Raw genomic sequence first — 12,130 nt, 5'->3', positions numbered from 1 at the left:
TTTCAGTTCATATAGTTGCATCTGGCTGTTTTTATTAAAAGGTTACTTTATACTTTTATACTTTAAGTAGTTTTTGGAGCACATACTTTTACACTTTTACTTGAGTAAAGAGGTCAAGTTGATACTTCAACTTTTACCAGAGTGTTTTTAAACTGCAGTACCTATACTTCTACTGAAGTAACTACTTAAGTAGTTAAGTAACTACTTAATGTGGGACACTGTCCTGCAGGTTTTAGAGGGACGCCGTCCTGCAGGTTTTAGAGTGACGCCGTCCTGCAGGTTTTAGAGGTTTATCTGCTTCAGCACAGCTGATTCTGATGATTGCAGTTCAGCAAAAGCCTGTTAATCAGCTTTCAAAGTGAATCAGCTGTGCTGGAGCAGGAAACCTGTAAACCCTGCAGGACAGCATCCCTCCAGGACAGACTTTGAGGATGCCTGTGTTATAGGGTTCTCTGCAGCTCCTCCAGTGTCAACAAAGGTCAGCTAGTTTAGTAGATCCTAAAGTCTTGGTAGGTTTACAGGTGAACCAAACTTTATCTTTCCAATAATGGATGGAACTGATCACTGAAACGTAAATAATTTCTAAGCTAACTATTTACTAGTCACTTCTGAAGGCGACTGCACTGGATTTTATTTCGGGGTTATTTTGATATCAGATGGAGCTTGGCCATTTAAGGCTTTATATGTGAGAAGGAGGATTTTAAATTCTATTCTGGATTTAACAGGAAGCCAATGAAGAGAAGCCAGGATAGGAGAGATATGATCTCTCTTTTTCATTTTCATCAGAACTAGGAGATTAGGATGAAGGATAATCCAGAGGAAGTCCATGAAGTGGAAATCTGTGGGAAGTGCAGCGCCGTGGCCGACCACTAGAGACCACAGTCACACAGCACAACGTTCCTGCAGCCCGACTGAACGTAGAGCCACTGAATGTAGACGTGGTTAAAGAAGAACATGCACACACAGGCTGCATCCTGCCGGGGCGTCTCTCATCTTAGCTGCAAAAGAAAAAACAAAACAACTTGCTTCTTGGGACTTGAAAACACCAGGAAGCGGCGTGAACAGCCTCCGATTCAGCGTAGCCATAAGGGAGCTACGTTTGCGTAACTCCCATCACTTATTCATAGCAGCGCAGTCATCGGCTGGCCGCCATCTGTGGTCTCTTTTATTCCTGCCATACCACAGCGGTCATCTCATGCCCTTTAATCTTTCCTTTGTGATGTTTCCTGGAGTGAATGTGTCATGTGTTGGAAACAGCTCCTACAAACAGGATGTGATGTCACACCACAGGAAACTGGACAACAATGCCTCCCGCTCCCTGGCTCACACACTGATGCCTCGACACGGCGTTCGGTAGAGGTTTTATTTTCAACAAAAGTACAGCTATATCAGATATGGATTTTTTTTTACAGCGAAGTACAACATATTCCCAGTGCTTCTGATTACATCAAAACATAGAATGTACATACAGTTGACATCTCCACTCTCCCATTCACAGTTTCTGGATTGAATAGGCATTATTTTCAGGTTTTTAACCATTTCTACAACAAATAAAGGCCAGAAAGAAAGAAAGAAAGAAAGAAAGAAAGAAAGAAAGAAAGAAGAAAGGAAAGAAGAAATAAAAACACTTTGCATATGAGTTCAAATAACTGGAGTACATTTTTCTGTGATTGGAAGAAAAAATAATAATCCGGACCTAAAATTCGATGGTTTTATACAATGAAAAGTTTTGCGAGACGGGAGTCACCAAACTCCACATGGAGATATGGCTGGTTGAAAACTTTAGACCCCGACTATTCTGAAACAACACAGGACCCTATTAGTGAGGAACTACTACTGAGGATGTTAATACTTCCTTACAAAAATATTCACGCCTCTTTCACATTTTGTCACAAGAGAAACTCAAACTTCAAAGTATTTTATTGGGATTTTATTTGATAGATCGACACAAAGCTGTGAGTCGTGTTAAAAGAGTTAAATTTATTTTTTTTCTTTTACAAATAAAAGTCTGAAAAATTGGGCCTGCGTTCGTACACAGCCCCAAAGAGTTCAAACCGTAGAAAAACATTTAAATTCTGGTGAAGATTCTGTTGTTTCCAAGTTTGAGGACGTTTCTTTAAGCCTCGGAGCCGTTGGCTTTTCCGTAAGGCATGACGGCTCCGTCAGTAGGGACCCGATTAGTAGCTGCGTCATCGGCCGCCATCTTGCTTTCTAGTAATACTGGCGGGAAATAGAACCACGTCTGTTTCTGTCTCAAAAAGGATTTAAAAAAACACGATCAGGATGGAAATCTGGACTAAATCACCTTATTGTATCATAACCAAGTGGATTTTGGTCTTTTTAGTAAAGGCATAGAATTTATCTTTAGATCTGATCAGACCAGAATAGTCTCCTCTAACTGTTGGTTCTCATGGTTGCTGCTAAACTGTAAATGAGTTTATGGCTCTCGTTAAATTGTGACTTTCTTCTTCTTTCTCTCCTGTGGCGGGCGAATTATTTTCAGCAATCCTTTCCACTGATTCTCTCACCTGAGCTGTTATTCTCTGTAGCTCCTCCAGAGTAACCGGGGCCTTTTGGCTGCATCTCTGATTAGTGTTCGCCTTGCCAGGCTGCGGCCAAAGACACTGGAGCACCTGAAGGTTCCCATTATGGAGTAAAAGTTGGACAATGTTCCAAGCTTGGTAGATTGATCTATATGTTGCTGATCTATATGTTGTTGATCTATATGTTGTTGATCTATATGTTGTTAGCTGATCTGCCTGCTGGGCTTCTTTTGTCCTTAGGATCGTTTTTTATTATTCTAAGGTGATATTTACCTTTTAGGTTTGATTAATAAAGAAAAAGGTTGAAATAAAATGTATTTCGGGGCTGAATAGAAATAAATGGCTCATTTTTTAGACTTTCGTTTGATTAAAAAAAGAAAAAGTAAAATAAGTTAATTTCCCCAAACCTCCTGATTACACCGTACTCTTTGTCAAACCTTTCAAAAACAAAATTCCCATAGAGGACATTAAAGTGAGTGATTATAAGGTTAGATAATGCGCAGATGTTCAGAGGGTCATATTTTTGCCAGGCACTGGGTGCAGAGCATGGATGGTTGCTGAACTTAACCTAAACTATAAAATAATCTCTGATAGATTTTGTCCTGCTAACGTGGCTGACATGAGCAGAGAGACAGAAAGAGAAATAACTGAAAGTGGACAGATAGCTGTTCTTCAGGACTCCTAACAGGTCAGATTAATAGCTATATAAGTATAAACAAACCCAATATACACAATATTTAAACAGCTTGGCCCAAATGTAACGACCTAATACTGATATCAATAAATAGAAGATTCATTTTTAATGTCAAGTCATTCCTTAAACTATAGAATAAGTTTCCATGTCGCTGTAGCTCGTGTAAAGAGGGGGATTTCACGCCGTTTCTTCTGCCGCGGTCAGAAATAACTCCTATTTGGTTCTCTGTTTTCATAGAAAAATCATACCCGTTTCGCCTCCGCTTGATGATGGCACTCCAAAAAAAAAAAGAAGGAATGAAACAAATAAAAGGGAAAATTCAGCATAAAAGGAAAGTTTTAAAGGAAAAGTTCAGTCAGCAGGAATAATCAATGGATCATTATTTATACCTAAAACTAAAACGTTGATTTAATGAATTTAGCGTTAATAGGTAAAAAAATAAAAACAATCATTTTCGTTGCGATCACCAAGTCTGGGAGCGGTCATTTTTGCCCAAATATAGTAGCCCCTCCCTCCTGCCATCTTCCAGCAGTGACGTCACGGTGCGGTAAGCCTAGCGCCATTCTCCCCGCTTTCCAAGCTAAATCAATGGGAACTACTAGACACATCTGCAATCAACAACAGTTATTGAAGATTTCCAGAGGACTTCACCATTGAAATTCACCAGAGCTATAGTGAAACTGACAATGCCCACGTGCATGGCAGCTGGATGCTGGAATACATCGGGTAAAAGTGAAAAAAAAGAGTTATTCCACCTTTCTGATTCCTGATCCTCCACGGACGGGTTGGTCGTTGGATCGCCAACTTGAAGAGGGAGGATTTGCCATCGAACTTCTGGCCAGAGAAAAAACCCGTAATATGTAGCCAACAGAGATGGCAAAAGTACTCACTTTCCATACTTGAGTAAAAGTACAGATACTTGTGTTAAAAAATACTCTAGTAAAAGTGGAAGTACTGATTAAACTTCTTTACTCAAGTAAAAGTAACAAAGTACAGGCTTGTAAATTTACTTAAAGTATAAAAGTAAAAGTAGAAACCACTTTTTTCATGCCGTTGCCTACATTTTAAATGGATGTCTGCCAATAGGACTAGATCTCCGTTGAGTTCATTTTCAATCATCTCGTCGTCCATGCTACTATGCTAACGCCACCGCCACCAAGCTGCAATGATTTGCCGCCAATGAATACCGCCGAATCTGTCGATTCATCTTGTAGTGGTGCGTCAAATGCAACGTAGATTCCCATCCAATTAGATTGAATTTGGTATTGATGACGTGAAAAATAATAACGGTAACTCCATTGAAATGATTCAAAACTAAAGTAACGAGACAATTTTTTAAAATGTAAGGAGTAGAAAGTACAGATATTTGTGTAAAAATGTAAGGAGTAGAAGTAAAAAGTCACCATAAAAATAAGTAGTAAAGTAAAGTAAAAATATCGGAAAAATCTACTTGAGTACAGTAAGGAAGTATTTGTACTTCGTAACTTCCCATCTCTGGTAGCCAACATTTGGAAGAAGAATGTTTTCAAGATGACTTGGATAATAGCGCGTTGTGACAAACACCAGATACAGCACTGGGACTTGATCAACAGCCGATACCGCACCGTGACAATGTCACTAACCAGTAGGTGGCAGTAGTGTTCTTTGACAAACATGGATGCCTCCAGTAAAGCACATTCACATGAAAATTACTCTGAATTAAAAACAATGATCATTTATTGTAATAATTTGATATTTAAAGAACTTTCAGAATATGATGGACTTTTCTTTTAAAGTCCCCGTTTTATCTGTGCATGGAGCCCATCGGGGTCGTTTCACCTCACAGATCCAGCATGAGACGCTGACACGCTGCCCTTAGTGGCAATAAATAAAAACAAACTACAGCTTGGAGCGTGAAGTGAGCAGAGAGAACTCCCTTTCAGTGAGATGGCATGGCTTCACGTATAAATGGTTCCGCTATGAGGGGAGGGGGAAATAAAACAACAGAAAAGAAAAAATAAGACGTTTGGAAGTTCGATGAAGGTAAATAATCCGGTAAAAGTTGCCTTAAGTCTCATGCAAAATATCGGATGCCACAAGCATGCATTTACCTGGTACTGAGGTCTACCGCACGCTAGAACTGGAACAACATTCGTCTCCAACGCAAAATATCCAAATATATGATCTGTCCTTTTTACACTATTTACAGAGTGTAGCAGATAAAGTTAAAATAGATGATTTCTTTTCTGATTCATAACTCGCTATTAATAATAATAATATACTCTGAGATGTAAAGTCTAAGTCCTGTGAATAGGTTCGCTTCTCTAAACTCAAACTAAATCCTCTTCCTGGAAATCGAATAGATCACAAACGAACAAACCTTTCTGTGCAAGTTGATCAAATTAAAACAAAGAGGTTTGAAGGGGTTTCAGTGAAAAGAAAAAACCTGACTGCTTGAGTTTCTGTCTGATTTGGTGAAGTTCGGTCCACGGGGGGGGGGACGGGGGGGGGGGGGGGGGGGGGGGGGGGGGGGGGATGCACCGAAGGGGAAAATTCATGACTAATTCAAATCTGCCAGTGAAACTGAATAGATAATCACTAGTGGAATGCTGGAAGGCACTGTTAGATAGCATCTCTCTTCTCCGCAGCAGAACGGGCCGGCGACTGATTGTGCGTCTGTGTGGCGTGTGTGCATGCTTGTGGATCGGAGGGGGGGGGGCGGCGAGTAAAGGAGGATAGGTGTAGCACGGGACCTGAGGTTAACATGGCCTGGGAACCATTTTGTTTCGCTGTGCCAGGCATGAGAGTTCATCTTCCAAGACGATCTCACCGGGAGCCATCTCTACAGACACCAGCAGCCAACTCACCCGTTCTTTACTGAAACATAAATTACACAACATACCAAGCAGGTCTAAGGTCTGGTTTCCAAAGGTTTATAAGGCCTGTAAGAAGGCGAACAAAAAGGACAGAACAATATTCATCTCTTTCGTAGCACACCGTAGTGAGGAGTGAAGATATATAATCATATATCACATTGCACAATTTGCCAAACTGTATATGCACTGTCCGTTAGGTGATATAACTCAACACAAAAATGTACTTCTGAGGTCAAACATGATCACATGGCGTGGACAGATGGTTGACTTACATTCTGAAAGCAGAGTTATGTCTTCATGATGAGAGTCAATCCTTTTTTCACTCCTTATCTGAGCGCCTCACCAGAGGAGGATCTCTCTCCCAAAGCCGCCGCTGGGACTTTGTTGATTAAACAGATCCGCCTGATCGGCCCTTTCTAACTCACTTAAAGGTGCCTGAACGAACTGCCAGAACACGGATCAGATCTGGAAAGTGTGTGTGTGTGTGTGGGGGGGGGGGTAAGATCTGAACTGTTAAGAGATTAATCAATCTGTCAGGAAAGACGGCGCGTGCTACAGATTAAACACTCCTTTCTATTCCTTAAACATCCCAACAGAATACTAAACCAGTGGAATTCCTGCTTTGCATATTTCTAACCACTTTATTCTAATGAGAGCATAAAACTCAGGGTGGATAAAACTAACAGCGTAAACTCTAGAAAATCAACTCAAGGAAACTGATTTTTAATAGTTTAGACCGAGATGTGAAAGAGATTCTGTTTTGGACCGTGGCCGATGCGTCGACTTGCTGCTCATCTGTGGAGGTAGGCTGTGCTCTTTCCAAACACCCAGTAAGCTGCCAGCACAGTGCTACAGGGGTCTCTGGGGAGAGTGGTGGAGGCGGTGGAGGGGCTGTGACGCAAGGCAGGTGGAGCATAACCTGCCTATCTCCCGTTCCCAGCCGGCTCATCGAAGCGTCGGTGTGATCCGATGTGAATACCCTGTCACCAGCAGTTGGAGGGAGGATGTAAATATCCTATTGAATTTCCGACTATCGATTTGTTCCCTGACCTGTCATATCATGGCCGATGGCAGGCTTCCAAAAGAAAGAAGCTCTTCCTCTGAGAGCCGCTGACTCACAGAAGCTCAGCAGGTGGATAGAAAAAAACAGGACAAAGCGGAGCAGGAAGGGAAGACTTGAAACCAGGCTGTGAAACGAACGCCGTTATAGAGAGAAATGGATGGTTTCCAGATACAGCATCAGCGATCCGTCTGGGATGGTAGCAGGTTCTGTCATCAGTGCCGCCGAGTACCAAAGGTTGCTTTTATTTTCCGGGTGACGAGGGATTGAAAACGAAAACCAAATAACAATCTGAAGAACTCCAGGACATTCAGAGGGAGCGTGAATGTGCAGAATCCGTGGGAAAGAGTTCGAACAGCAGAGTCCGCTGGAGAAGCATGATGACTAAGAACGTTACTAACAAATATGAATTGTTGTAAAGGTGTATATATATATATATATTTTTTTTTTTTTTTTCAATTTTTAAATTCAAGTCTCAAAATCCTCTTGGTGTTTCCCATCAAATGATATAATAACATTGGTCCTTAACTTCAAAGTCTCTTGTGTATTTGTGTATTTTCTTCATCTTGGAAAATAATCATCCAGTGTTTAGTGCTTCTAAGAAAAATAGCTGGTCCTTCAGAAGAGTCTGAGTTCTTCTATTTCTTAAATGGAGCTAATCTACTAAAATTCTGCCAGAAAGGCCCCTGGCCTCTTTTGGATTGACTGAATTCAAAAACCTCTCCTTGTGCCATGTCCTCCGTCACCTCATAATGGCCCGCGCTCAGGGGGTCCTGCGGGGGCGGGTATGAGGGGGGCGTGCACCTGTTTACACCTGGGAAGGCAGGCGCCAAAGAAATAAGCCAGGGGGAGGGGGGGAGATATGGGTGAGGAGGGAGCGCAGAATACAAAGCGGAAGAGAGAAGAAGAGAAGCAGCAAAGAGGAAACATCATCAGTTTCTCGTAGAAAAGAGAATCAGAAACCAGAGATGCACCGAAAAAATCAGCTGGTGGCCAAAAACGTCTGAACTTTAGAAAAAACTAAATATTTTCACCATCATATTAAAAAACGAGATTATTTCCTCGAATATACTGATGCATGTTTCAAGAAAATACCTGCGAGTGGTTGGTTGATCCAGGCTGAGAGAGAGCAACACTTTCAGTAGATAACAGGAAGGCTAAACAAAGTCGCTGGATTCTTCTTATTTATAATATAAACATTCTAGTTTTAGAAACGTTAGCAGTTTCTTTTTAAATCTTCAAGTTTAAGATGCTAAACCTTTGTCTTAATAAAACCACAGCCTGTTATTACCGCTGTTTGATGCTGCGTTCAAACTGACGCTTGTTGAGCATCAGGTGCAGCCGGTTAACGTGTGTTGTCTATTTTAGACACCATCAGGTGGCGTTGTGAGGTCCTGCGGCGCGATTTGACCGCCTGCCACAGAATATCTTAAGTCTTTTGAACACTGGATGCGCTGCGTTCAGAGCTGAGGAAAATTAAGCTCTTCCAAAAGTTCAGATGCTTAGGTGGGTAAATCAAAACTTTGCATCTTGATGTAGGTCATCAACCAATCAGAGAAGCTGATCTGGTAGTTGGCAGGGAGGCAGGCTCTGCATCCAAGCCATGATCTCTCCTCCTGCAGAGCTGGCAGCATGAAACCATCAAAATATTCAATAATTTATATTTTTAAAGCTGTTAAATTCCACTAAGTATGTATTTTTATATGTGGAAAGAAAAGCAGGCTTTTAGCTAGTAATATTTCCTAGGCTTTACACCTTGGTGCATCACATCTTTAGGCTTTGCAAAGCGTAGGGGGGTCTGGTGGCATCCTCCCTGTGAAAGTGTTGAATTTTAGACTCTGAAACACTATTTCCTGCCTTTAGAGCTGGAATGCAACTAAGTTTTTGTCTTTGTTCCAACACTTTAGTCCTGATATGGAAAGAATGTGAGGTTGACCAAAGGTGGAAATTTCATAAGGAAGATATAAGATCATTTTCAGGTTCCATATTATGTTTCATAGGTTAATTCAAACAATCAGAAAGTCTGATGCTACGTTCAGTCTGAACGCCATCAAAGAAGCTTCTGCTGCTTAATCTCTGATCCTCAATAAGGTCAGCCGTCCAGTAAAGTGAGTCCAGATGCTTCTGCTGCTCCTGTGTTCAATGCCAGAGAGCAGCTTTGCTATATTAGCTGTGATCAGCGGGTAGAAAGTAGTTAGAATCTATGTTGAAGTGAGAAAGTCCTCCTGAAAACATGGTCTGTGCAGTCAGTTCATCCAGATTACCATCCTGCCTTCAAAGATTATTTCTCTGTGGGAGCCGCTCAGACCCCCACATACCGGCGCTGCGCTGTCACTGGGAATCCCCAGCAGCAGCTGCCTCAGGCCCGCTCGCCTCTCCAGGGTTTTCCCCTCCTGTTGGTGGCGGCTGGAAGTAGATGTTAGCGTTTTTCAGGTCTGTGCTACAAACTGCAGGCAGCAGGATAATAAAAGCCAACATATTCTGCCGGCAGGTTTCTACATTTGAAGTTAATTTAGGCGTTAATAAACTGTTTCAGAGGAGTGATCATAGCGCTCTGCATCAGCAGTGCTGCGTCTGACTCCCTGCCAGCTCCCAGATCAGCTTCTCTCATTGGTTGATGCGGCACATCCAGCAGCTAAAGATCAATGTTTCCACCTCCAGCAGCTGCTGCAAAATTTCCGGAGGAAAATTAGGGCATACTAAAGCCCAACATCCCCGAAACAGGGCGTAAAATTCGTCATTTTATTAGTAAAGGGGGAACAATGCATTTCTAGGTAAAAGCCTAAAGAAAAGGGAAGATGTTTGGTTTTTAAAGCTAGGATCATATCCTGATTAACTGACCTCATTCATGATGTTTTCAGGTTTACTTTCTCTCTTAAAAGCATCACAACCAATAAAGCAAAGCAAGTCTCTTCATTGCATCTGCCATTGAAAGCAGCAAAAACACATAGAAAACCATCGGGACACACTTTTCCCGTCGGGCATCAAAAATGCTCGACTCTTGTCTGATTTAAATGGGCGTAAGCCTCTGAGACGTGGCGCCGGACGCTTTGCTGATGGAGTAAACAGCATTATACGGCGGTGTGACGTCACCTCTGCTCCTAAAATAATCCCTTCAGGACCAGATGGATGATTTACAGAATTACTGGGTCAGATGATTTATGCTTCCATATCTTTTTTATTTAAAATTATTTAAGCATTCCCAAAAGCTACATTGTTTTGCAGCTGAAAAGTTGGTAAAATTTGAGTAGTTGTAGTTAAAAAAGGGTAACTGGTCATTTAAAGATAAAATCGGCAAGATTCTAATTTTATGATATGGCAAAGAAAGTAGGTAGTAAATTCTAAAAACCCACATCTTTACAAATGTCACAATAAAATAAAATCAGATGATGATCTATCGAACCTTTTGGCTTCGAACTAAGAAACCTGCAGAGTTATTTTGAAACAAAACTTAAAAACTGGCCACCAAGTTTTATGGGTGCATCTCCAAGAACATCACAACATAAAATCATGCTTCACACATTAAACAGGCAAACAGATGAACAAGATGAGTCTCCAGTTATCATTCCTGCATAATCCATCCGGAGATATGACACACTTGCATCATATGATGAGAGCTGAATCGGCAGAAAGGTGGAATTCAGCCGCAGAGATGACAGTGGAGGACGGAGATGCAATTCAATCAAACTGGGAGGCAGCCCAGCAGAGAACTGGGAGGTTTCACCTCCACAGATGAAGAAGTGGGGCATTTGAAGCCCGTTCTTCCAGGTCTGCATGTTTGTTTGAATGGCACCTTTTTAACACACAGGTGGAGAAAGTAGAGCCAACAGGAAGCGTTTTATTATGCACTAATCTACAGCCTACAACGTCATTAAGCTACAGTCTACAAGCATCACAGCTATGCTGCTAAGATAAAGAATTATTGGGATTTGAGGATGAGATTTTTAAAAGCTGCCATGGCATCTTAAAAAGAAATCCCAACGAGATGAGAAATGGAGTCTTCAGTTTTAGCAGTCAGAGGTTGGATCTATTTGTGTTAGTAGAGGCTGTTTATCTTGGATTGTCAAGATAATGCTTGTAAACAGATTGGACAGTGATTGCATGCTCCAGTGCCAACGTTATAAACACAACACCTTCCAATGCTGCTTAGCAGTTGCCATGGCATCTTATTGTGCTAGCTCTACGGAAAACTCTAATGCGTATACCTTTATCATTTTCAAACCATGTCCATACAACATGGCCCTCTTTCTCAAGATGAAATCTATAAATGAATCTGAAATTCAAGAAAGTACTTCACCTTGTGCCAGCCACGTACACATACAGCACTTAGAAACACACAGACATCTACTGGGGGGGGGGGTCCTAGCATCAGAGAGAACATTCCAGCTGTAGTTATTACTTTATCAATACCTTAATGGATGGTCATGCTTATCTGGTAAGAAAATCAGTCATGGTAAATGTACAGACATCTAGCCTAGCAGATAAATGGCTGTTCTTAAAGGATGATGCCAGCAAGCGGGGGCATGTGGGTGCTCCGTCCTGTCCGACATGAAGCCTCGGTGTGACGTGGTCCTCTGCTACTGAACCTGTTCTCCGGTTTGGGACGAGTCGCTGCAGTTTTAAGGAAAAGCTTCGCTGAAATTCCTGCTCTGGTTTGCAGATCTGTGTTGTTTCGTCTTCCTTTAGCTCAGCGAGAGAGAGACGCTTCTGCTGCGTTACTATGAAAGGTTTGTAGACAAGCGTGACACGGGACCCACATGTCCTGCAGACTGGGATCATCCTTTACACTTCATGCAAACAGCCCTCTGTCTTTTCATTGATGCTTAACGGCTGCTTATTCGACTGGTTGGAAATCTCTCTGACATACGGGCTGACTGGCTAAAGAGATCAGACAGACAGCAGCCTCCATCATTACTGGCATCCCAGGAAAAATAAGTGGGAAAAGCCTCAGATAAGTTCATACTTTATTGCAGTACTA

General features: G+C 41.8%; 1 protein-coding gene across 8 annotated transcripts in view; it reads right to left on the bottom strand.

Moving 5' to 3' along the window:
• Positions 1–7,590: 7,590 nt before the first annotated feature.
• The window catches only part of LOC119790473 (rho guanine nucleotide exchange factor 9), a 93,530-nt gene continuing 88,990 nt past the window's right edge, over positions 7,591–12,130 (bottom strand). For 7 of the 8 annotated variants that reach the window (XM_038296005.1, XM_038296008.1, XM_038296006.1 and 4 more), the window contains one exon: positions 7,591–7,966. In XM_038296005.1, coding sequence (XP_038151933.1) covers positions 7,791–7,966 — 176 coding nt within the window. In that variant the 3' untranslated portion in view covers positions 7,591–7,790. The remainder of the gene's footprint in view (positions 7,967–12,130) is intronic. The other variant, XM_038296007.1, reaches the window with a different exon arrangement.

Source organism: Cyprinodon tularosa, unplaced genomic scaffold, assembly GCF_016077235.1.
Source record: "Cyprinodon tularosa strain WSP-4 unplaced genomic scaffold, ASM1607723v1 ctg365, whole genome shotgun sequence".
Classification (NCBI taxonomy): domain Eukaryota; kingdom Metazoa; phylum Chordata; class Actinopteri; order Cyprinodontiformes; family Cyprinodontidae; genus Cyprinodon; species Cyprinodon tularosa.
The sequence above is the reverse complement of the archived record's forward strand: the minus strand, read 5'-3'. Positions and strand labels throughout refer to the sequence as shown.